This window comes from Tauraco erythrolophus, chromosome 1, assembly GCF_009769465.1.
Source record: "Tauraco erythrolophus isolate bTauEry1 chromosome 1, bTauEry1.pri, whole genome shotgun sequence".
Taxonomy (NCBI): domain Eukaryota; kingdom Metazoa; phylum Chordata; class Aves; order Musophagiformes; family Musophagidae; genus Tauraco; species Tauraco erythrolophus.
In genome coordinates this window covers 11999656-12023132 of record NC_141465.1, presented here as the reverse complement: position 1 = coordinate 12023132, position 23477 = coordinate 11999656, and the positions used below count along the sequence as shown (strand labels likewise).

General features: G+C 39.7%; 1 protein-coding gene across 5 annotated transcripts; it reads left to right on the top strand.

The window, feature by feature from the left end:
- Positions 1 to 468: 468 nt before the first annotated feature.
- On the top strand, positions 469 to 23074 carry CD47 (CD47 molecule). 5 transcript variants are annotated; one of them, XM_086617265.1, is made up of 11 exons: positions 469 to 537; positions 4143 to 4493; positions 5880 to 5927; positions 8062 to 8151; positions 11355 to 11456; positions 11847 to 11939; positions 12488 to 12583; positions 14725 to 14817; positions 16326 to 16357; positions 18703 to 18727; positions 21754 to 23074. In XM_086617265.1, the coding sequence occupies exons 1-11, from the start codon at positions 492 to 494 to the stop codon at positions 21807 to 21809; spliced, it is 1032 nt and encodes a 343-aa protein (XP_086473391.1). In that variant the 5' UTR covers positions 469 to 491; the 3' UTR covers positions 21810 to 23074. The 5 variants fall into 5 exon arrangements, with proteins under 5 accessions (XP_086473391.1, XP_086473398.1, XP_086473410.1 ...); XM_086617272.1 differs by lacking the exon at positions 5880 to 5927; XM_086617284.1 differs by lacking the exon at positions 18703 to 18727 and having other exon boundaries at positions 21754 to 21802.
- The last annotated feature ends 403 nt before the right edge of the window (positions 23075 to 23477 follow it).

Below are 23477 nucleotides of genomic sequence, written 5' to 3'. Positions count from 1 at the left end.
CTTCTCCTTCCATCGGGCTGGGCACCTGCTCCTCGCAGCGCCGGCCGCGCTAGTCAGCCATCTTACCCAGCCGTGAATCGAAGCGCGACTTTCGGCTGCGTGCACGAAGAGAGGGAGAGAGCAAAGCATCGCGGGCTCAAGCGGTCACGGAAAACACGATTAATTAACACGCAAAACCCGAGCTCTGAAGCTGCTGCCGCGGGCTGTTTCGGTTTCCCCGCGAAGGGAAAGGAAAGAAGCGGAGCGATCCCCGGCGGCGCCCCGAGGAGCCCTTCCCGGCACCAACACGGCAAAACACCCAGCGGCGGCGCGGGGGCGGGCCGCAGGGGCGCGCGGCCAATGAGCGGCGCGAGGACGCCACCCCCCCCTCCTCCTCCGCGCCGGCCCCGCCCCTGCGCCCAGCAGTCCGCTCGCCCACCCGCCCGCTGCGGCGATCCGCTCCGGAGGCCGTGGGGCTGCCCGGCCGGGCTCCCTGCCACCGCCGCCCCGCCATGTGGCTGCTGGCCGCTTGGGTGCTGCTCAGCGCCGTGGGCGCCGGTGAGTTCTCGCCGCCTTCTTTCTCTCTTTCTCTTTCTCTCTAGTCGTCCTGACCCCTGCGGCCGAGGCCGCGGCGGCCGCGCCCGAGACGCCTCCAGCGGGTTCCGCCGCAGGCGCCCCGCCAGCCCCGGAAGTGGCCCCAGCGGCGCCCCGGTGGGCGAGGCGGGGGCGGGGGGGTGCGGGTGTGCGGGAAGGAGGGCAGAGCCGCCTCCGCTGGTCCGCGCCGCCGCCGGGCGCTCGGGAAAGGGAACGGCGTGTGTCGCCGTGGCGGAGGGGGAGCGGGGACGCGAGGCGGCCGGTCCCGCGGGGCGAGCGGAGCGGCGCGGCGCGGCACATGCCCGCCCTGCCGCCGCGGTGGCCCCGAGGTGCAGCTCCCGCCGCTCGGCGCGGTGGTTCGCGTCGCCGGTGACCGCCGAGCAGCGGCGGTGACGGGCGCGCGTGGGACTGCGGCCCGTTTGACGGCCGCTCGCCGTCCGTTGTGGGGTGGGGGGGAGCTCCTGCAGCCCCGCGCCTCGCCGCTCCCCTCGCCCGGTGCGCTGCTTCGCGCAGGAGTTGCGGGGGAGAGGAGGGACGCCGTGCCCAGCGCGGAGCTCCTCGTCTTCGTGTGCCTGGAAGCGTTAGGGCAGGTTATCTTGAGGAGATGACGATGATCGAACTGGTCGTCTGCTGTACGGTTTCTAGGGTTGGCGGCGTTTCTCGATCTTACAAAAAAAAAAAAAAAAAAGTTTGGGTGTCATTGATGTGGAGATGACGCCTCGCAGTGCAACTTCCTATTTTTCGATACCTCGAGTTGAAACTCGGGGGGGGGCAGGGAGAGTTAAAAAATTACAGCATTTTCACTGAGGTGCAGATGCGAGGTTGTTCTTCGTCGGTGAGCAGCTCGTCCAAACCTGCGTGTCTAAAGCTAGTGTCTGAATTCCTGTCCGAGTTCCCGAGTTAGCTGTAGACTGGCTTAATTGCTGAGTGCCCTGGCACGTTCTGTATTCAGCGAGAATTGCAGGTGTCCATCAGGTGCAACTACCAAACTTGGACAATTTTGACATAATGTGCGGCCTTCCTGAATTTGCGCTGCATATATCGTTTGGAACAACCTTTCTGTGGCAGCTTCACAGCTGCACGTTCTTCAGAAGCAGGCCCCCCAAACTGCCCAGTAAGGCTCTGAGGTTGTCACCTTAACGTCACACCTCCAAGCTGTAATCCGTGAGAAGGTTTGAGGCTGAGTGCCCACCTAGTAGCCTGCAGGATTTGGGAACTGCTGCTAAATGATGACTTTCTCACGCCACGAGAAGGATGTCAGAAGTTGATAGAGGAAGTATCTTCTGTAGTAAGCAGTCAGAGGGTCCCTTGCATGAGACAGCAGCTGTGCAACCAAAGCATTCAGATTTTCAGAGGACAGACCCCACAGATACTTGTCTGTGTGCTTCTCTGTTGGTGCCTGTCTGCAGCCTGCTTGTTATTATTTCCCCAGCAGTCTCCTGGTGGAGCAGTTCACATGAGTACTTCGTAATTGGCTCCAGGCAAAATATGCCAGCTTTCATAGACTACACAACAGCAATTGGGTGGAATCAGTAATTTACAGCTTCCTGCCATTCTGTGCTAATACTAGTGAGAAAATCATGATCGATTTGTTTTAATCCTGTCAAGATGGTGGTTTTTTATTTGCTTTGGTAAATATGTGGAAGTAGAGTTGCTTCCTTTAGTTGAAAATCACTTTTCTCAGTGATGGAGCCAGCAGAGAATAAATTCTTCCTAGGAAATGTAAATGTGCTAGCTCCAAAGGGGAAAAAAAAAAAAACCAACCAAAAACCAAACCAAAACCCCCAAAATCCCAAACCAAAACCCAACCCACTCCATGCTCAGAAACCTTTTATTGTGCGGTAGTGTTGAAATAAAACAGATGTGAAATCTGTTTCAGGAAGAACCGCTGAAGCACTGCAGCTTTTTATTGTGTGCATTTATTTTTCATTAGTGCATAATTTGGGGTTTGAGTACAGTTTCCCTTTGTTGTGCTTTTGCTACTGCTATTTTTTGAGGTGCAGTTTAAAAAACGCAACATAGTGAGTAAACCAGAGAATAATTCTTTCTTCATTATTAAGTGCTGTCATGCATAATGCATATTTAATCAGTTTATTACAAGCTTTTGATATTCAGCACTAATATAGTGACTTGTGTGAGAATATTAAAGCAATGTTTCAAGGATCAGTGCTTCTTAAATTTGATCTGAGACTGTTGCTTTAAAAAAATTCAGCTACTGCAAATAGGGGCACAACTTTCATTGATTTTTTTTTTTTTCTCCTCCCCTTTCCCTTATTTAATTTAGTCATCAAATACATATCACAATTCTGAGCTGGTTTAGACATGTGAATCTGAAGTCACTGGAGCTACACTAGTTTGTAAGTCTGTGTGCTTACAGTATTAGGGGTTGTGGTCTTGTTTTTCAGTACATATCGTTTCCCATATTTGATTTTATCAGGTGGATATAAGTCAAACATTTTGAATGATTAATATCACTGGGACTATTAGGACAGCTATTAAACTAAGTTGGGATTTCAGACAAACAAGAAAACACATAGAAAATGCAGGATTCAAAGCCTTCATGTTTTGCAGTCAAGTTAGTTTAATTAACCTTTTTTTTCTGGTTCCTGGTGTAATTTAAATACTGATGTTGTAATTTTTGGTATTCTCAAGAACTGATGAATGGATCTTGCTTTCAGATAAAATCTTGGCATAGGATTTATGTCTGTCTTGAAGCAGCGTTCAGTCAGTACTACTGCTTTGGAACAGTGGTGCAGTGTGGCAGGGAAATGGTGAAAACCAGCAGTGATAACATAATCCGTGTGGTGCTGTTTTTTCATTACCTGCTTTGAATGCCGTTGTCAGTAACATTAATCACAATGATTTATAATACAGGTCGTTTATTATGCTCCATTTTCAATTCTGTTGTGTGTACACTCAAATACTAAGTAATAGTCTTATTTAATATATGGTATTGCGTGTGCACCTCCTCCTTTGGAAACGGAAAGAGAATTTGCAAGAAATGATGTGAACCTTCAGAGATAGGAGGAACAAATGACAAACCTTTATTGACTGAGCTGCCGTGCCTGCCTTCTCTCAGAAGTGTAAAAGTAGAATTTTTCCCAGTAAAGGATGCTTGTGTGGAGCTGATGACCTCTGTTTTTGGATACCTGTGTGATCATCAGCAAAAACTTGAAAATCAATGGAACAACCTGTGGTTCATGTTACGTGTGTGCTTTGCAGAAACCAGGCCTTAATGCAGTATTTCTGAGTATGACATTTTAGGGGAAGTGTCCAAGCGAGTGGCAGCCCAAAGTTTTATTACATTTTTTAAAAAGCTTAGGACAGGTTATGGTATCTGTACATTAAATGGATGTGAGAATGGCTAAGTCTGTGTAGAGGGGCTGTAGCAGAATTACAATAATGCTTTTTTTCCTTTGTTACTCCCTTAAAGCATGGTTCTCTTTTTGTGGTTTCGTGGGAGAATTTGTTCCGTTTTCCCAAGACGTGTGTTGTAATTCTTTTTTTCTTTCTTCTCTTGTATATTAAGAAATAATTCTGAATGTGTCAATTTTTATTTTTCTTTATAGGTTCTGCCCAGTTGAAGTTTGTTGTGACAGATGTTGTTGAAAGAACTGACTGTAATAAAACTGTCATTTTACCTTGCATTGTGACTAATCTAAAGGACAACAATCCAGAGGTCATGTTTGTTAGGTGGAAAAGACAAGGAAAAATAATATTTTCTTTTGATGGACCAAACCAAAAGTTTTTGAGACATCCAACGGTTCCATCAGCTAACTTTGTATCTCAGGCGGATTTACCCAAGGGTGTTGCCTCTCTAATGCTTAACGGTGCAGAAGCAGAAGTTGGAAATTACAGTTGTGAAGTAACAGAATCAAACACAGAAGGAGAATCAAGAGTTGAACTTATAAACCGATCAGGTGAGTTGCCTGCCATTATTTTAGAACCTTTTGGGAGAGAAAGCAAGCAAAATCTTATGGGAAAGAGAAAAACATAACTAATATGACTATGTTTTACTTTAAATGAAAAATACAAAAAACGTAGCACCCAGGCCTTCCAATTTGAATGCTAATATGAGTTATTTTGGGTGAAGTTATAGAGGAGTGCTTCTGCAGGAAAGATCTGAATACATTTTTTCATTCTGGAATAATGTCTGAAGATCACTTGTCAAATATAGTAAAATCTATGCTTTCCCTCGTCGTTTAGATTATATAGTTGGTGATATTTTCAGCACCCTCATCTTACTGCATTACATAGTGAAACATATTCCTCGTATCTGTGTTAATACGGAGATGTATACATCCATCACAGTGGCTGCAGAGGTCTTGTCTTTGAAGAATTGCATCTTGCAATCTTTACCTCTGCTGGAAAAAATTGCAGATAGAACTAACAGAAATTCTGTATAAGGGCTCAGAAACTTGATCTGAAGGTATGCAGTTTTCCAGTGAGGCTGCAAATGCAACTACTAGATGGTAGCTTGTTACGATTGTCTAGCATTAAATGTCGTCTTCAGAAGACGATGCTCAAAATAATGGTGACTAAGTGATGCATTTCTCGTTTCGTGAGCCATTTTGCCGTATCCTGTCAGACGCAGCCTGTGTGCTCTAGTGCCTCAGCCATTGAGTAATGGGGTCTGCTGTACATGTGCAGCCTGTCTACCGTTCTGCAGAGGTGACAGTTTCACTGAACATACGTGTGTTTTGCTTGTCTGTTCTGCACAGGAGGCTTGCTCCTTGCTTCTGGAAAGCTTCTCAGAAGCACTGGGTGTATTACATATGTGTAGCACATGGAGTCTTAACCATGCGCTGTGGAATTGCCCTAGGAAATTTTTGCTATTAGTTTTTGCATTTGTCATTAAAATATTTATTTTAAAGCTCAAACAGATGTTACTTATGTCCAGCTGCAAACATCTGTGTAATTCACAGTTGGGTCTAATTATTGAGTTAACCATATACACTGCAAAACTAATGTGATCCTGAGACAGATTGAATAGGACACAGCCACTGAAAGAGCGAGGATGCTACAAAACCATTTGGTTCTTAGAACACTGCAAAAACAGGGGAAGAGGTGTAGGCAGTTTCTTTCCTTCACTTACAGCTTTTTCCTTACTCAACCTTTTGGGACTGTTTTTGCTATTCAGTGTTAAGCTCTAGAAGAGTAAACGAGGCTTGAGGATGTAGTAGAATCAAGTCCCATTTGAAAGTTTTATTGTTTTCTTTTCACTTTAGCTGTGTTTAGAGTTTTGAAAGCAGTATAAAGACTACAAAGCAGGAAACTGATGTAATTTTTCTAATTTCATTTTCTAGTTGTCAGTTGCGACGAGGAAAGTACCCCAACACCAAAGGATAAATGTGGTTGGTGAAGAATTTATAGTTGCGAGGTCACATTAGGTTTGAGAGTGTATGCTGGAAAATGTAAAACTTAAGACTAAGTTTGAGGGTTTAGCTGAAAGTAAAATAGTCTCTTGTTCTCTCTTTAAATTCTTCTGCATAATTTTTCCTTGTTTGTTCCTCAGTTTTCTAGAGAGACTCTTGAGATAATAAGCTAATAGAAGAAAGTGGAGCAAATGAGTTTTGAAAGGGTTAGTGAATAATGGAAATCCTATACCAGTCTTCACTCCGTCATGTCTGACTAACAAATTCATGCTGTCACTGTTAATATGTTTCAATTGATGCTTTGCAAAAATAGTCTTAAAAGGGCCAACTATTCTCCATCTCACTTTATGGAATTCGTTAATTCGTGTAGGAAGTGGGTAGCAGAGTTAGCAAGACTTACATGCTACTGTGCTTGTCTTTGGGCACACTCTTTCCTGATCAATTGTCTTCACAGGAAAGCGACTGTGAAGTGTCCCTTTTTTTCCTGTCCCTTTTTTTCCTGTCCCTTTTTTTCCTGTCCCTTTTTTTCCTGTCCCTTTTTTTCCTGTCCCTTTTTTTCCTGTCCCTTTTTTTCCTGTCCCTTTTTTTCCTGTCCCTTTTTTTCCTGTCCCTTTTTTTCCTGTCCCTTTTTTTCCTGTCCCTTTTTTTCCTGTCCCTTTTTTTCCTGTCCCTTTTTTTCCTGTCCCTTTTTTTCCTGTCCCTTTTTTTCCTGTCCTTGTTTTTTTCCTTCCCCTCCCCACTGCTGAAGTCCTAGGAGATACAGGCTGCTTTCTTTCTATTTGTAATACCTGATGGCGTCACCTGGAAATGCTACAGAGGAAGTGAAGCTCCTTTTCAGTCTCTGCTTTCAGATACTTTCTATTCATTAATAATTCTCATTTACGCTGAGTACCATCGCTAGGATCTGCCTGTAAGATTTGGCTAATCTAGAGAATGGCAACCGTGCATTGACGTTACTGTTCAGTGTTAGTTGCTTTTTTGAAATGCATATGACACAAAAAGCCTTCCTTTAAACAATTCATTAAATTAGGCTTCTTTTGGCCGTAAGGAAGCTTACAGATATTCCTCCATTTCTCTGCCTTTAGTATACTTAGTGATTGCCTTGTATTTATATTCTACCAACAGTCTCTTCTTCTGTGACCCCTTGCAGGGAGAAGGGAGGGGGAAGAGGGGAGTTTGTGAATTTAAAAGTGTCCTTGAGGTATTTACTTGGCATTGAAAATTGCAAGGTATTGCTGCTTAATTCCATGTTTCTGGAGCTTTTAAATGTGAAGAGTAAGTGCAAGTAGTATTCATCTAAACGAAGATTAGAAATTCCTTTAGAAGCAGGTGTGCTGGCAGAGGAACAGTGACACGTATAATGTAAGAAATGGAGACTTCAAACTCCACTGAGTGAGTCTAAATGAAGTTATGAGCAGAGATGCAAGAATCAGCTGCATTTTCTAGTTCAGTGGAGATGTTTTCAGAATTTTATATTAGAAGGTGGCTTGCATGGTCTTACGACATGAGTGACTGAACAGCCTAAGGCTTCCAAGATGCAGGGGAAAAAAAGCTAAATGGATGATGGTGGGAAGACCTGAAGGAAAATGTGTGATTTCTAAAATTAACAAAGGAGTATTTCGTTCTCACTTAGGTTAGCTCCTGTATTCCTTATCACACATCTGTATTTCTTCAGAAATTGCAGCAGCTGGAAGTAGAATAGAATAGCTGGGGAAGCATTAAATTGGACTTTTAGTATCTTGCCCAGCTTCCCTGCTTAGCTTAAATACACCGTTTTTCTGAGCTACTGTGCTGTTTGTACTTCCACAAGCCAGCTAGCTTGTACTGCCAGACAATAGCATAAACGTATCCCCTGCTGCACTGGAGGTTAAGACCTCCAGTTTGGAAAATGTTAGGGTAACTAGAAGTACTGAAAAAATAGGTTGTCACATACAAGATCAGAGTGAAAAATACATAGGTAGAAGTCATAGCTTTCTTAGCCTATTGTAGCTCTTAATGCTGTTACGTACAGTATTGAGCAATCTAGAGTGTAGCCTAAAAGGAGCAATAAATGTAAAGCTAATAACCTCAGTTTTTGTTTTCTTCCTACCATTTTTCTTTGTTTGTTCTCTAGGATCATGGTTTCTTCTAGTGGAAAAGGCTGTCATCATAGCGTTGCTGTTCTTAGTTATTATTTTGTGTTGGGCTCAGTTAAGTGTTATTGGTAAGTATTGACTCTTTAATTCTTTATGGTTATTGATTTGTCCTAAAATCTCTTGCATGAAGGCATCCATGTAAGATGAAAGGTGGTACTTAAATCTAAAAGATGTCTGTAGAATTGACAGAGGGGTGATACGTCTGCTGTGTCACAGCGTGGGGTGTTTGGTTTGCTCTGGAATCCTCTCCTGATCATCCACACTATATTACTTGCGTTCACTTGTGGGCTTTCTTTTGGCATGAGTCAGCCAACACCAGGAGAGGGTTAACTCCTACGTAGTTCTCAGTTCCTAATAAGCACTTTTAGAGGCTTGTCAGTAAGAGCACACCAAGCTGCATTTTTTTGTGCAACAGTCTTCATTTCCTTCTCAGGGAGCCTTGCACTCTTTCAGGACATGTAACATATGTTTTTGACATCAAGCTACCAAAGCACTAGTCTGGCATAGCATTTGCAGAGTTTGGGACCTTTGACCTGAAAACAAACGTGACCTCATCAGAGAGATGTGTGTTCTGGGACTTCAGTGTGCCATATGGTGCCCCAGACATGCAGTGTGGACACAGACATTTTGTTGAAGGGCGTCTAGCCCTAGGCAGTGGTATCTGGGCCAGTCTGCTCTGCTTGCTTGGAGGCCAGGGGTTCCTTCCTAGGGTTAAGATTTTTAGCAGCTCTGTGTCTTTGTAGGCAAAGGTATGACGTCCAGCCTAAAGGGTCTGTGTTTAGAGCTTGCCTGCCATGTCTTGATGTTCCTTTCTGCTGCCACTACTGTTGCAGACAATGAGCTTTTTCGCATGTGTGTAATTTTTGTGGGGTATAACTGATAATGTCTACTGTCGTTGGTTAGAACAAGGAAGCTTTTTTTCACTGATGGTTCACCGTGACATTGAACCATTAGAAACACCATGATTTGTTTTATGGTCATAAAATCAGTATTAGAGAAAGAGGATGCTCTCTTCTTAATGTAAAATTGCTCTTAGTCTTTCAGCGCTGAGTTACAATTTAACATTGACATAAGGGATTTTGTTAAACGTTTTCAGAGGTGATGTTACGTTCACCAGTGTCAGACATCCTTAGATGTTCTTTGCACACTGGTGTCCGATATGTGTGCAATGTAGAGTGTGCTTTATGTCCTAGTCTTCCAGATGGTTCCCTGTGGTGCAAATTGTTACATCCGTCTTTTAGTTTGAACCAGCCTTTTTCCATTTGTAGACTTCTAAAAAATAATAATAATAAAAATTTCTGCTTAGAGTGGAGTCCATAAGAAATAGCGCTTAAAGCGATTTATAATAATCCCATACATATTCAGCCATCTAAATATAGTTTCCTTTATTACCTTTTCATGAACCTCTGAAAGTGGTATGTGACTCTTCGAAGGTCCATCCATGGTCAGAGGTTGACAACTAATATATATATATATTTTAAATTATTTTATTTCCATAGTGTTAGGTTCCTGATTTCTGTTACTGTTTGTAATGGTTTAGGAGTCTCTGATTTGTCCTGATATGTTCAGGAAATGTCATTGCCTTCCATTTGTAGAAGAACTTTAACATGTTTAGGATTTAATAGAAAGTAACAATTGTCCTGAAATAAGCATGGATACATCCATGCAGAAACACTGCCATTTTACAGGAGTAGGTTGAGCCTGCTTGGATTCTTTTGCATCTGTGCATCTTTCATTGTGAGATCTGTGACCTCTCTGAGGAAAGATAATCATGCTACCTCTAAGTAAATGTAGATGTACTTACTGTTTGGTTTTATTGTGTTTTTTTTTTTTTTCTTTAATTTGCACCGTTTTAGTTAGCCTGTGAATCCAGCAATGCTATAGTATACCTTTAAGCAGTTTGTTAGACTGGGCTTGATTTTTCTGTGTAACACTTGGGAATATATATTGTCTTGGTTTTGTGGTTTATGGGGGCTTTGGCTTTTTGTTTTTTTCTTATGGTTGATTTAGGGTGGAGTTTTTAGTTTTTTTTGGTTTTGCTTACAGGATTGACTTTTAGGATTTAAGTATTGCATATCCATTACTTATTTTTGCCTTGGTGTCTTGCTTTCCTTATTTTAACATATTTATAATATGAAAAGATGTAAATTTCCATAACAGATACGAAGGAAGTTTTTACTATTACTGCTGTTCCAAATAAGTTTTTGGTTTAAATGACAGTAGTATTTGGGAGTATGTCTGGGGTCCTATTGTGTTAAGCAATGTGAATATGATGAAAGAGTTTTAATTACAAAAGAGAATATTCTGCAACTCTTCCTTGGGTAAGATACTAATAAATATTTTGTCGTGTACCCCCTAGAATGTTTACTGTATCCTCGTGATTTTTTTTTGTGCTAATGCAGTGCATGTAAGTGGGATATTAATTCTGTACGTGCTCCTTGCTTTTCTTTTTGAAATTACTTACAGTATTTGTTTGTTCTCTGCTTGCAATTACCAATTTCAACATGTACCAAGATTGTTGGTATATAAAGTTTAAAGCTTGGAGCAAGAGCTACCTTTTCCTGTGTCTTAGTTTTAGCAGTGTGTAAGGCAGAAACAAACATGGCTTGTTGTGATGTTGTATTTGTACTGTCCCTTCTTTTCCAAAGACTACTAAAGTGCTGCTGATTTGAAACCCTCCACTGGAATCAACCACTTCTGAGATGGCAGCTATTTAGCTGTGCAGTTTTAGTGAAAATTAGTCTCGTCTATGGCAACTGAGCATGTAGGTCATCCCATATCTACTCATCCTTAAAGCATTCTGGTGAGATGAGAACATCAATCACCCTGTTGCCTTGGGGACGGAGGTCATACGTTTGAGCTCGCACAGTGTCACAGGGAAGAGAATTAAACCTGGAATTTCTAAATCTTTGTCCGACACTCACCTGAGTAACAAAATTCACTGTAACATTATTTAAGTGTCAGTAGTTCATCGACTTGAATTAACCTGTACCATGTCCCAAAGTTGTTTTGATAACATATCACCTCAATTGTATAGAAGGAATTAAGAATTTGACTAAAACACCAGTGCCAGGTTTCATTTATCTGAGTAAGCTACATTAACCCTAGCAAACAATGAAAACAAATGAAACTTTAGTAATATGTATAGCTCTAATTTTTTAAGAGTTTTCTTTTAGGAGAACAGTCATAATAATAAAAGCTGTGTATTTTAGTGAGAGAATCTATGTGTCTGATTGTTTTCCTCTCTGTCTCTCTTTGTTTTACCTTTAAGGATTAAAATATGAAATTGTACCGCCAAAGAAAATGGGTATTATTGCAGCAGGTATCATCTCCATAGTTGCTGCTGTTGTAGGCACTGCTTTTTTTATCCAAGGTAAGTGTATTAAAATTGCCTTCCTAGTTTAAGAGAATAAGAGCACAAATCTTTTCCATGCAGTAGTGTGAAAATTAGTGCCACCTATCAATTGCAATCTAGTAATTTTAAAATAAAAAAATAAAAATATTACAGGATACAGCAAAAAAAGCATTGTGGTTGTCAGGCCCTCAGATGATTGTAGGGAGATACAGACTCCAAATTTATTTCTGTTTTCTGCCCTGCTACCTTGGGTCACTGTTAGGGGCTAGGGAGTGACTTCTGGTTCTTCAGTGGGATTTTTTTCCGGACCCTAAAAACTCGATGAGGCTAAGGATTTATTTTTGTTGCTTTGTGCTTTTTTCCAATCAAGGATTTCTGTCTTACTAATTTCCATACAAATGTTTGCAGATGGCTATACTGCACAGAGTCAAGCTGGTCTTAGCCTAATCATAGTCCCTGCTGTGATTTTGGTACCACTTCAATGGTCTATGTTTGGCATTGGTGAGTATTTATTTATTCACTAGCTCAGGAAAATACTGATAGAAAAACTGAGCTCCCTCATAATCTACATACTGTTTTCGTTTTGATAAATAGCTGCCACAACAGCATGCTGGATTCCTGACCTTCCTAGTGTCTCAAACCAAAATGCTTAACCTGTGTTTGTTTGGCTAAGTTGCTTCAGGGAAGAAGTGTAAGTTATCTGCTTGAAAAATGAGATTTAGGGTAGGACATCTGAGTGATTCCTGCTGTTCTGTCTTGGGTCTGAGACGAATAACTGTGAGAATGTATGTGTTTAATTTTTTCAACTTATGGTTTATTTATAATTTTATTTACATATATTTTTATATACGTGTGTGTGTGTAGATATATATACATACAAGAGCCCTGAGTGACTTGCAGTGACTTGTGAGTTTTGTTACCACACTGGCTAGCTGAGCTTGAAATTTAGGAGAATCTGATTTCTGGCTTTATCTGAATGACCTACCTTTTGTATCTCTTTAGTTAATCTTTAAAAGTTACAATTTTGTTTCTCTTTCTGTCTTTCCCAGTTTTCGATAGTCTCTCACAAGCAACACTTGCTCTGATAGGTTTGCAAGTTCTTGGTTATATAATTGCTGTGGTTGGTTTTGCACTCTGTGTCTCAGGTGAGCAATTTATCTTCTGTAAAAGTGTCTTTTTACTTTATTTAGTCCATATGTTTGGATGTTTGTTTGTTTGTTTCCAACACTAAAATGCTGTGAAAATGGCTTCCCTACGTTGAGTGTTAGCAAGGAACTTCTGTGAACGTACTTCAGGACTACTGTGTTAATGGTCTTTTATCTGGTGCAAGAAGAACAGCCCAAGGGTAGTATTACATATATTAGTTTCATTAGTATCATAGAATCATCTGGTTGGAAGAGACCATCAAGATCATCAAGTCCTATCATTCACCCTGCACTGTCAGGGTCCCTAAACCATGTTGCTCAACACCAAATGCACACAGTTTTTAAACACCTCCAGGGATGGGGACTCCACTACCTCCCTGAGCAGCCTGTTCCAATACTTCACAACCCTCTCTGTAAAGAAATTTTTCCTGATATCTAACCTAAATTTCCCCTGGTGCAACTTGAGGCCATTCCCTCTCATCCTGTTATTCATAACGTGGGAGAAGAGACGGACCCCCATCTCCCTACAAATCTCCCTAGTTCAACTATATACAGCATGGCTATGTTCTATGATAGTTGCTTTAAAAAACCAACAAACATTAATTGTTTTGATTTTGCAACTATTAGTGCTCTAAAGTCACCTAAAACCAGCACTGACCTTTATTACTGTTATTCTTACTGAGTCGTAGGGTATTTAGAAACTACACCAGAGTCATTACACTTTTCTCATGTTCAGTGACGAGATCAGAAGTTCCTTGTTAATCTCCGCTTGTATGCAACTGGCAACTGAGCCGCTGGGAAACAAATACCATTGAAACAGCCTCAGAAGGCAAATGCAGAGACAGTAAACTTGAAGCGTTCTTGGTCTGTCTTAAGTCTGATTGTGGCTGGCATTCTGTTTCAGCACTGGAAAACAGTCTCTGTTGTAAAGGAACGCCAACTAAAACCCTGCATGCCCACAGTGATACCCCTCATCCCTGCCTCTAACCCTCTCTGTGTCCCCTGACTGCCTGCCCCCAGCAGAAAACCTCCCAGCAGAGAAAAGGATGAATTTAGGACTAGGCATCCTTGGTGTAGTATATATAGTAGTAGAATACATACTCATGTTCATTGAAAGCACTTTATACTCCTGATTTATTGTTTCTTAGAGACATTCTTAATTTTAATCGTTTGGTTGGTTGGGGATTTAAGAGAAACTAATTTTCCTTGAAGTAGTTTCTGAAGGCTTGTCTAATCTGGGTGAAATGATAGACCTTTCAGCGGAATTGTGAATTGAGTTTTATGCTTATTGTTTGGTATTTACAGAAGGATTTGTAAGGGGCACCTAAGTGTTGTCAAATGTAATAGTAAAATAAACTGATGGGAGATTTCTGGTAAAGCATTAATCCTCTAGAGGAACACAAAATGGAGGATGTTTTTATTATGCTCTCAAGTGGAAAGTCTCCCTAGTTTTTCAGGGTGACCTTTTCACGAGTCGGATAAGGTAGACGTTATCTGTATCTTTGGAAGTTTAGCTCAATGACCCTTAAGCGTCAGTAGAAATAGCTCATCCTAGGTTGAGCTCTCAGGTAATTGCAATGACTTCAAGTCCCTGGAAACAAGGATCAAAGAACAAGGAGTTTCTATAGTGAACTATGGTTAGATTGTAATAGCCAGTTCCTGCTCTGCGATACCCCTGTAAACATGGAGCATTTCTGTTATGTGGCAGATTTGCCTCAGAGCTACCCTTCTATTCTTCTCCCTTCTTCTCCTTTTTTATCCTGTTTTATCAGTAGCAGTATTGTATTCTGTAATCTAACGCAATTATAGTTCAAATAATTGGGATTGAAGATGTAAGTTTAAATTTAAAATACAGTTAATGAAAGAATGTTGTCAATTGCTGTGAATGACAGTAGAATAGCTAAACTGTAGTAGCGTAGTACAGCTAAGCAGGATAAATCAGTAAATGCCTCTATCATTAAAGGATGTGTACAGAAGAAGAAAGATGCAGAAGTAGTTCTGGGACAGCTTTGAAAGAGAAATTAATTGCGTCTGGTTTTGATCAGGCTTATTTATTTTAGTATTCAGTTATATCCAAAAATAGAACTTTGTGCTTTTATTTGTGTCAGATGATACAGTTTCTTTTACCATGTTTTTAACAGCCTGTCCTCCGTTACATGGGTCTGTTATGATTGCTGGCTTAGCTATTATGGCTATTGCAAATTTGCTTAGTCTGGCTTACGTGTTTATTATGGGTAAGTACCACCTAATGTTCTGCGTTATTTTTTTTAACACTTAAATTATTCAGAAGAGCAATTTTCTCCATTGTACTTTTCAGAGGTAGACATAGCTTATTTGAACATAAGGTGTGATTTTACTATTACATAGTTTAAAAAATTACTGAAAAGTTGTCTATATATTGACTTTGTTTCATAGAGCCTGCGGGGAATCGTGAGTAAACAAATTCACAGTTTATTATAGTAAACTGTCTAGAGATCAACACAACCACTTTTCTTAAGTGTTTCAACTGTAGGACAGATGTTGCTGTTTAAGCTCTGCATTTACACAGTTGGCTAGCTGAAGCTTATAACAGAGAGAGCAAAAAGGATTCTATAGGGTGAGATACGAGATGGTGCACACAAAAGCTTATCAGAGTATGAATTTAAAGAAGCAAAATCTGCCTAGTGATTTTCCACTGCTTAGAGGTAGGTTAAAATAAGAGCAATTTGAATGCACACCTTTCATTTTAATGAATCATATTTTTTCTTGTGCTTTATTTTAAAAGCCAGAAGCAGATGATAGCAATACTTTGTTTCAGAAACTGGTCTGTTCACTAGATCTCAAAAAGAGGAGAGATTTAAAGGTATAAAAGCCAGTCAGGCCTGCTAAATAAGCAAAAAAACCAAGCAATGCTATGTGATTGCAATGTGGTGCAAACATGTCTAAGCTGCCACACCACAGCATAACATTATGTGGACTTCACAGCTTGGGTCTGAGAGCAGAGTGACTTTATTTGTTTCAAGCTGTGCACGAAGGCTCTTCAAACAGCTTGTTAGTTTGGACACAGAACCATCCAACTGAGGATGTATTGCTTCTAGACGCAAGCTGATGTGTATGTGTGTACAGTCAGCGCTGTCCTTAGTCTGCGCTGAACTATGCAGTCTTCCAGTTTTAGTATCTGCACGCCATGTGGGAGCATGGTCAGAAATAATAGACCTTGGGACAGGGAGGATTTCCATTAAAGAGAAATTAAGGCAGAATGCTGAATATTTGATATCTGAGGTAGATGAAGATCAGTCAAAAATGTGACAGAGGTGAAGCAAGCCGTTTAACAATGATAAAAGTGTGTTTTATTGACTTTAGACTACTTGTATATACAACTGTGATGCTGTATGCTAATGATCTGCATAAATATTGCATTTATAGTTTGATTATTCTGGCTGAAGAAGTCAAATGTGACTGTTGGGGTAGATTCCAGCACACCAAAATACGCACAACGAATAGTGTGGAGCATAATTCATTTTTAGAGCTGAATGCATGAGTGAGACAATTCACAGACCGAATGTGATAAGATTATTCGGTTCCTAAACAGAAGAGTGCTTAGAAGATTTTAAGAATTTGCAGATCACCATATTAAGTAGTTTTGGATAGGGGAAGCTTCAATTTTGTGGTTGGTACTCTGATCCAAGTTTTATTAGTAGATATTTTTGATTGATCATGACATTTCCTCATCTGCCTGGTCACTTTTTTGTAATTATTTTAGGTTCCAGAATGAAAGATCATCCTCGTCCAGGGGTAAGCTTAAAATTAATAAATTTGGGGTGACTAGATGGCTCAGGGGATTGTAGTGAGATACTGAACCTTTCTTCACTAGTTCGAATTCAGACCAGGTTGGTAGCAAGCAAAAGTTCTGGCTGTGTAACAGATGTCTAATGTTGAGTGAGTTGGTGGTCTTCATTGTCCCTATTGAGTGTGTCTATAGTACTGTAATTTCTGCCCTTACCTGGCCACTCCAACTGTTGTGCTCAAATGGAGTTTTAAGGGCTGTCACAAAAAGGTGGTGGATGTGAAGAGAAGTTTCATGTTCTTTTACAATGCGCTTTTTCACATGAATTTATAAAGACCTTGTGCTCACCTTGAGCGCAAAATACTGTTGATTTTTTTTTTTTCATCTAGGCAGCTTATAACAAAGAGTTAAGTGGTTTTAGTTTTTTTGTAGTCTTTTACACCAGAAGCCTTTAATATTCTCTTGAATTCCCAGCTATATGAGTGCTATAGCCTTGATCTTTTCTTCTTTTCTGATAATGCCTTCTAATTTGATGAGACCATCTATAAGCATAGTGTCTGTCTTTAGGTCACACAGAACAAATGTAAAAGCACTTTGTTTTGTTTTGTTTTTTTTTTAAAGAAGGTTTTCCAGTTAGTTTTTTTGAACTCCAGAGTAATCATTCCTAAACCAGTGATTTTTGTAGACTTACGCAGTGCTTTCTAGTGATCCGTGAATGTGAACTTCCTGATTTCTGGAGTTCTGCAGAAGCAAGTAAAGAAGCACAACTGTCAAATACCAGTAAAATTTCTTTGTAGCAGGGAAGCGTGGCAAATACTAAGTCATCTAATTTCTTGTCTGGCAGCATTCATTTGAGACATGTTTCCAGGTCTCCTTTTCAGTCTACAGCCTGCAACTCAGCTTTTGGAGAAAGATGTTTTCTGACAGTGGGGCAGGATAGCTGACTGCAGTTAGGACAACAGAGATATTTTTCAAAGAAATTTTATTCTCCTTTGCTTTTTCTCATCCATTTTCATTTTAAGGAATAGTATTTCAGAGGATTGGTCTCTTACTAATGGAAGGAATGTAAGTGCACGGAGTTTAAAAAAAAAAAAAGAAAAAGAGGGGATTCACAAGTTTATAATCTGATAAAAATGAGCTGAGAAGTGTATTACAGATAGGTTTCTTTCAAGATACCATCTTGCCTTTATCTAACATGCTCATGTTTACTTGCAGGATAGAGACAAATAGGGCAAGAGGAGGTTTTAATTTTTTATTTGACTTAGTTTTTGGTTGTAAATAAGCTTTGAAATAGAAGCCAACATGCTAAATAACGTTCTTTGTGTAACTCTGTTCTCTTTATGAGCTATTGGCTTCACAAGGTGGTTTTGCAATGTAGCAAGGATTTGACAAAGAAATAGCCACAATTAGTAGTGAACACCATATTACTTTCTGAATTTGAGACAGGAATGAAATCAGAAGAAATTTTAAAAACTCAGAGGTCATTGGAAATCTCAGCCACTGTATTTTTAGATGGTCTGCAGTTAGTGTAGGGTCAGACACGGAAATTCAGGTGACGATAATTTGTGCCCATGAACTTACGGAAGTTATGGAAAGATCTAGTGGAAAATTAAGTGTGTTAATAGGTTGCTGGTTTCCATCAAGGACTGTTCGTCCTATATTGCTGTACTATGAAGCAATAAATAGCTGTGAAGTAATTCTGAAAATACACTTTGATTCTGTGTAATCTAAAGACTATGGAAAAAACTTAGTATCCATGAAGTGCTTAATTTTGGCACTGGGGCACACTAACAAAACGATGCTTGATATTTTCTTGAGTCTGAGAGGGAAAAGGTGTGTATTTTGAAATCTGCATCTTAACCAATTACTGATTTTTTTTTAACATTTCTGTAGATTGTGTGTGTTGTTTCTGATGATTGTGTCTACCAGACTAAATGCACAACTGTGGTGTATTTCCTTTTGAGGAGATTACACTTGATTGCTTGGCTACTCTTTTTTTTTTTTTTTTTAAGTCATGCTGCTTTATTACTAACCATTGATCAAATCACAGAAATAATCAATTAGAGTTTTAGAGCTTAAAAGTAGTATCTGCATGCCTTTTGCTGCCACCTAGAGGTGTTTTGTCTGAGGAAGAATTTACAGTGGGGAAAAAAATAATCTGGAGAATGCAGTTATTGATTGATTTATTTTTTTTTTCAGAACTGTAGTCATTAATTTTATTAACGTTCAGCTTTCTTCATTTTTGTAGAATCACTACTTACTGTATATGTCAATTAGAGTAATTTAACTGTGGCGAGCCAAAAGTAAACATGAAGGCTTTTTATACATATATATATTTTTAAATGTTTTGCAGAAAGCTGTAGAAGAACCACTAAATGGTAGGTGATATTCAAGACTTTGAATCTTCTAATTAAGGGATTAATTATGGAAAAAATAAAAAAATAATTATAGTTCTCAATACAACAGCACTGAGGTAGCAGATCAGTATGTCAGTTTACATGGCTCTGTGAGTCCGTAAGCGTTTGGTGTCTCAATGAAACGATGCCTGCAGCTCCAGATCTCCTCTTCTGTGCTGCTGTCCTTGCTACCCAGTTGTGTTGTCCAACTCTTTTAGGACAAATCTGTTATCTCTGGATATTACATACACCTGCTTCACTTTGCAAAAAGTCAAGCTTTTAAGAGGAAAAGAGGGACAGTTGATGTTAATTCTTCTTCATAAACATTTATCTTGGTGGAATACTTAAGATTATAGCAAAATCTGTTCTTGTCACTCTATTCTTTTGATATTTCTTTGGGTTGGGGGAATTCTGCCGTGGTGTAGGGAAACTCTGATAGCACTTAAGATGCATGAAGTTTACGGTGAGAATGAAGTGACTCTGAAATTGTACATTTATTTATTTATTTATTTTTGCTATTCTCTCCACTAATTGGCATGCTGAGTAGTAGCAAATTCTAACCTGAATTCTAGAATTAATCTGAATATTAATTATAAAGCATTTCTTGCTGTTTGGCTCATTACTAATCCATTTGCTTGGCTTTTAAAGATGCAAAAGGAGTGATGTTAGAATGATGGTAAGTCCAAATATATCTCCAGATATTTATTTTAATTAAAGTGTTTAGGGATTTTGATGTTTAGAGTTACCCAGTGCTACAATGATGAAACTTGGAGGAGAGGTTTCAGTGCGGGTGCTGTTCTTAATCAAATTATATTTCACTGAAAGGAAAGAATACATATTTTCTGTATCATACATAGGGAAGAATGGGTATTTCTAAACAGTGGAGAAGATGAGTCAAAGATAGCTATTAAATTGTATGTTTCTGATCAAATGTGGAAAGTCAAATAGTTCGAATGCTTCCTGTATGTTTATATAGTATGTAAGATGCATGGACTGTTTCCTTGGTAGTGAGTTGTTGTATTTGTTTTTTGGGGTAGTTTTTGTTGTTGTTAATATAACTAAGCCTTCTCTACGTGTTTAATTGGTGATCTCCTGTGGAAGTTCACAGGAAAGTGGTTTAAAAGCAGACTTTCTCTCTTCCTCCACCCCCCCGCTTTAGATGTTTAAATTATCTGGGTTTTGTTAAATTGTTTGTATTACAAACAGATTTCACACAATTTATTATTTTTCAGGGTCAGATAGTAGTGTTTAAAAACAAACAGAACTGAAACACATCTTAATAAAATTTAAGAACTGCTTAAATAACTTCAACTTATTTTTGACAAACCTGAATTTTGAACTTTAAGATCTAAAGGTGCACTGTGGCTCTTGCCCATTGGTTATGCTTGATATTTAAAGATCTACCAGATACTGTAAACTTAGATGTATGTTGCAGTGTCCTGGCCTAACGTAAGATTTCTTCCAATTTGAAATGTCCTCAATGCTGGGATTAGTCCTTTTTGATTTTCTAACAGCCTGTAAGATTGCAACACTGACTACACATAAATAGACTCCTCCTAATTATAATAAGCCATGAAATGAGAGGGACTGTATTAACTTGGCCCCAGATTCCCAAACTGATACCTAAAGTGGGTGGCCTATTGTTGAGATTAGATGCTCGGGTTTGAAAAGGTTAAATGGTCTTTTGTTGATTCTTTTCCATTCAGAAGCCATACTTCCTTTTGTGGGAGTTGGATAAAAGAGCACTTGTTGATGCTATTGGTACTTCTGTTTCTTTCTGGAAACTGAGCAAACTTGTTGTAAGGTATCACTACACCCTTAGCCTGGTACTCCTGCATCAAATTACAGCATTTTTGCTAGTCAACATAAAGAGTAAGGTCGCTCTAAATCTGTTAATTTACTTGAAGAATTTTTATATCGTGCCACTTCTAGAAGGCATGAATTGGCAATGTGGCAATGAATGAGGTACTAGTTAGCCCTAATTGGAAAAAGGTATATCAGTTTATTTTAAAAAGAGGCTTCCTTACAAATACCATGCACTGCTAGGTTTATGTCACTTAGGACTACTGCAGATTCATCCAAATATGCCATAGCGTCATTTTCTAAACCGCTAGGAAGACGAGCACTTTTGCAGTACAAAGGGCAACTGCATTGGTGTCTCCTAAATGCACTGATAAAATGTTTACCAGTTAGTATAGTCTGGAGTAGGAGGAGTGGAAGGAAGGTCCTGCTTCTGAAGTGTCTTTTGCTTGTTCTTCAAGGCAGTGATTTGAGATCAGGAAACAAATAGGTATTTGCCAGTCTATTGTATTCAAAACTGACCAGAAGGGAGATAAGGGTGGGATCTTGTACTACTGAAGAACAAGGGAGAGTTTTGCTTGGAGATCCAATTTAAATAAGTTGACTGTTTCTTCTTGGGTCTCCTTTAGCCTTATAAAAACCTATCTCCTCTTCTAGTGTTGAGGCAGAGCTTCCAAAAGCAAAGAAATTGCTAATTACCCATTTAATCTTGACTTTAGGGTAGGGTTAGAGATCTGTCTGCTGCTTCTGCCCCAAAAGATGGCTCCTAAAAATAACAATGTTTTACAGATTGTCAGCAAGGGCTCTGACTTGCAAGCTGGAGGCAGGAACCTTTTGAGCTCTATCTGCTTTCTACCTTAACCTTCCCTTGGAAGTTCAGACATATGCATGCACACACACAATGAGTCAGATCCTGAAGCATGCTAGCTTGCAAGTAGCATGGATCAGACAGCTAAGTCTGGGAACTGCTGTAGCTTACTCCAATTCATGAGTCGGAGCTCCAAGACTGCATCCGCTTTTCTGTTGTGGAAAGACTGAAACTGCTTACTGTTAGTACTTCTCTTCTCCATTATTGCAGTGCTAAGCATGCTTTCAAAGTTTGAAGTGGAAAAAAAAAAAAAATCATTTTTTTAAGCTGTCACTTGTGTAGGCAGCACAAAATGTTGCTGCTCTTCCCAAACAGTCGTCTTTTTTTTTTTTAAATCCAGAACAGCAGAGCGAAGTGATGTGTGAAAAGTACACCGTTGTTACACCGTGGCCTTGAAGATGCACTACTCAACGAGAAGAAATTCAGGAAACTAGTTGTTTTGCATGTGTGGCAAAAGTGCTTTTGATATAAACGATGTAATTTTATAGTCACAGCAGCTGTAGCGAGGAACATGTGCGTTTGCCCACATGTGATCTTTATTTTCTTTTGTTATGGTATATATGATATGGTTGAGAGTGAGAATATAAAAAGCACTGTTTGCCCACTCGCTACAGGGTCTCCCTGCAGTAATCCTTAGTGGTATTATTTTCAAAAACTATCATTAGTCACTGCTTTGATACTGGGCCTGCTCAGCCCAAGGATTGCAATACCATTTAGACTATTGTTTTCTTTATTTGTGTGCATGGGCAAGGTATGGGCATATGTCTGTGATACAAGCAGGAAGCAGAGACTGTACAAACACATCTTTTCTGACATTCAGCAAAACTTTTATACAAAAATAAATAAAGTGCTTATACACAAAGTTGCGTAAGTAGAAAGTTTACTCCCAGCTCTCCTTATTAACCGATTTCTCCTAATTCCACGAAACAGTAGTATTCCTCTCCATGGGCAGTAGTCATGTACGCTCTGGTGGCTGATGTTTTAGTCCAGTGAGAGAGCTCTCCGTGCCTCTTCTGTATTCTTTGATGAGAAACTGCTCAGCTGTTGGAGCCTAATTCAGCACTGGAATTCTGGAGCACAGCAGCTAGTAATTTTCATGCCGAATGTGGTTCTTGTGTGTGTTCTTGTTGTGCAGTGTGTGGTACTGGAAGCAATTTTCAGACTTTCTTATCTCAGTGAATTTGTAAAACTCATGGATCCTTCATAAAAATAGGAGTTGTCCTATTTATTTCAGTTGTCCTATTTTAGAGTTTTAGTGTCTGTTTTCTTGAATGGAAAAAGGAGCTATTTAATTTCTGACCCAAGTTTGTGATGCTGCCATTACGTCACAAATACATAAAATAAAAAGTAGGAGGAGCCGATGAGAAGCGAGGAGGCTCAGTTTCTGTATATATGTAAGCAGTACAGTTAAAAACCAGTTTTTTAGGACTTGCACATTCCATGAGATTTTACCACGTTTTACAACTGTTTTGAGAGTTGTTCCAATATAGTTGACTTCTCTTGGACTTTATGTATGCTTTGTAGAAATCTTGACACTGTCTCCTATTTGTACTAAGGTAATATATTTCAAAGGCACACATGCTTTTCTCCTTCTAACAATTTAAAACTTTGTTTGGAAAGCTGTTGCCAAACAGTAATGTAATAAAATCCATGCTTTTGAAGATTCTGAGTGATTTGGCATGTCTCAGAGTTGGATGTTATAAACTAAGCTTTGTATCTATGTTGTGGGTGCATGTCGCAGAGATTCGGGTCTCTGCATGTTGAGCTCCAAGTCTTGATGCAGACACCTTGCATCACAAATTCAACAAAAGAAAATGGAGGTATCTGATTTTACAAGATTTACTCTCATAAACAGTCCTCTTGCTAGGGCTGTGGGATTGAACTGCTTCGAGCAACCCACAGTCCAGCCCTCGCTAAAATCAGGGGAACTGGCCGCAGCGAAGAGGGTTTTTCACATGATAAAACATCTAAGAAGCACGTGTGGTTTACACTTACTTTCATACCTTAAAGTTTGTCAGTGGGAGTATTCATGTAAGATTTGAGCTCCTATATATGAATTTTTAC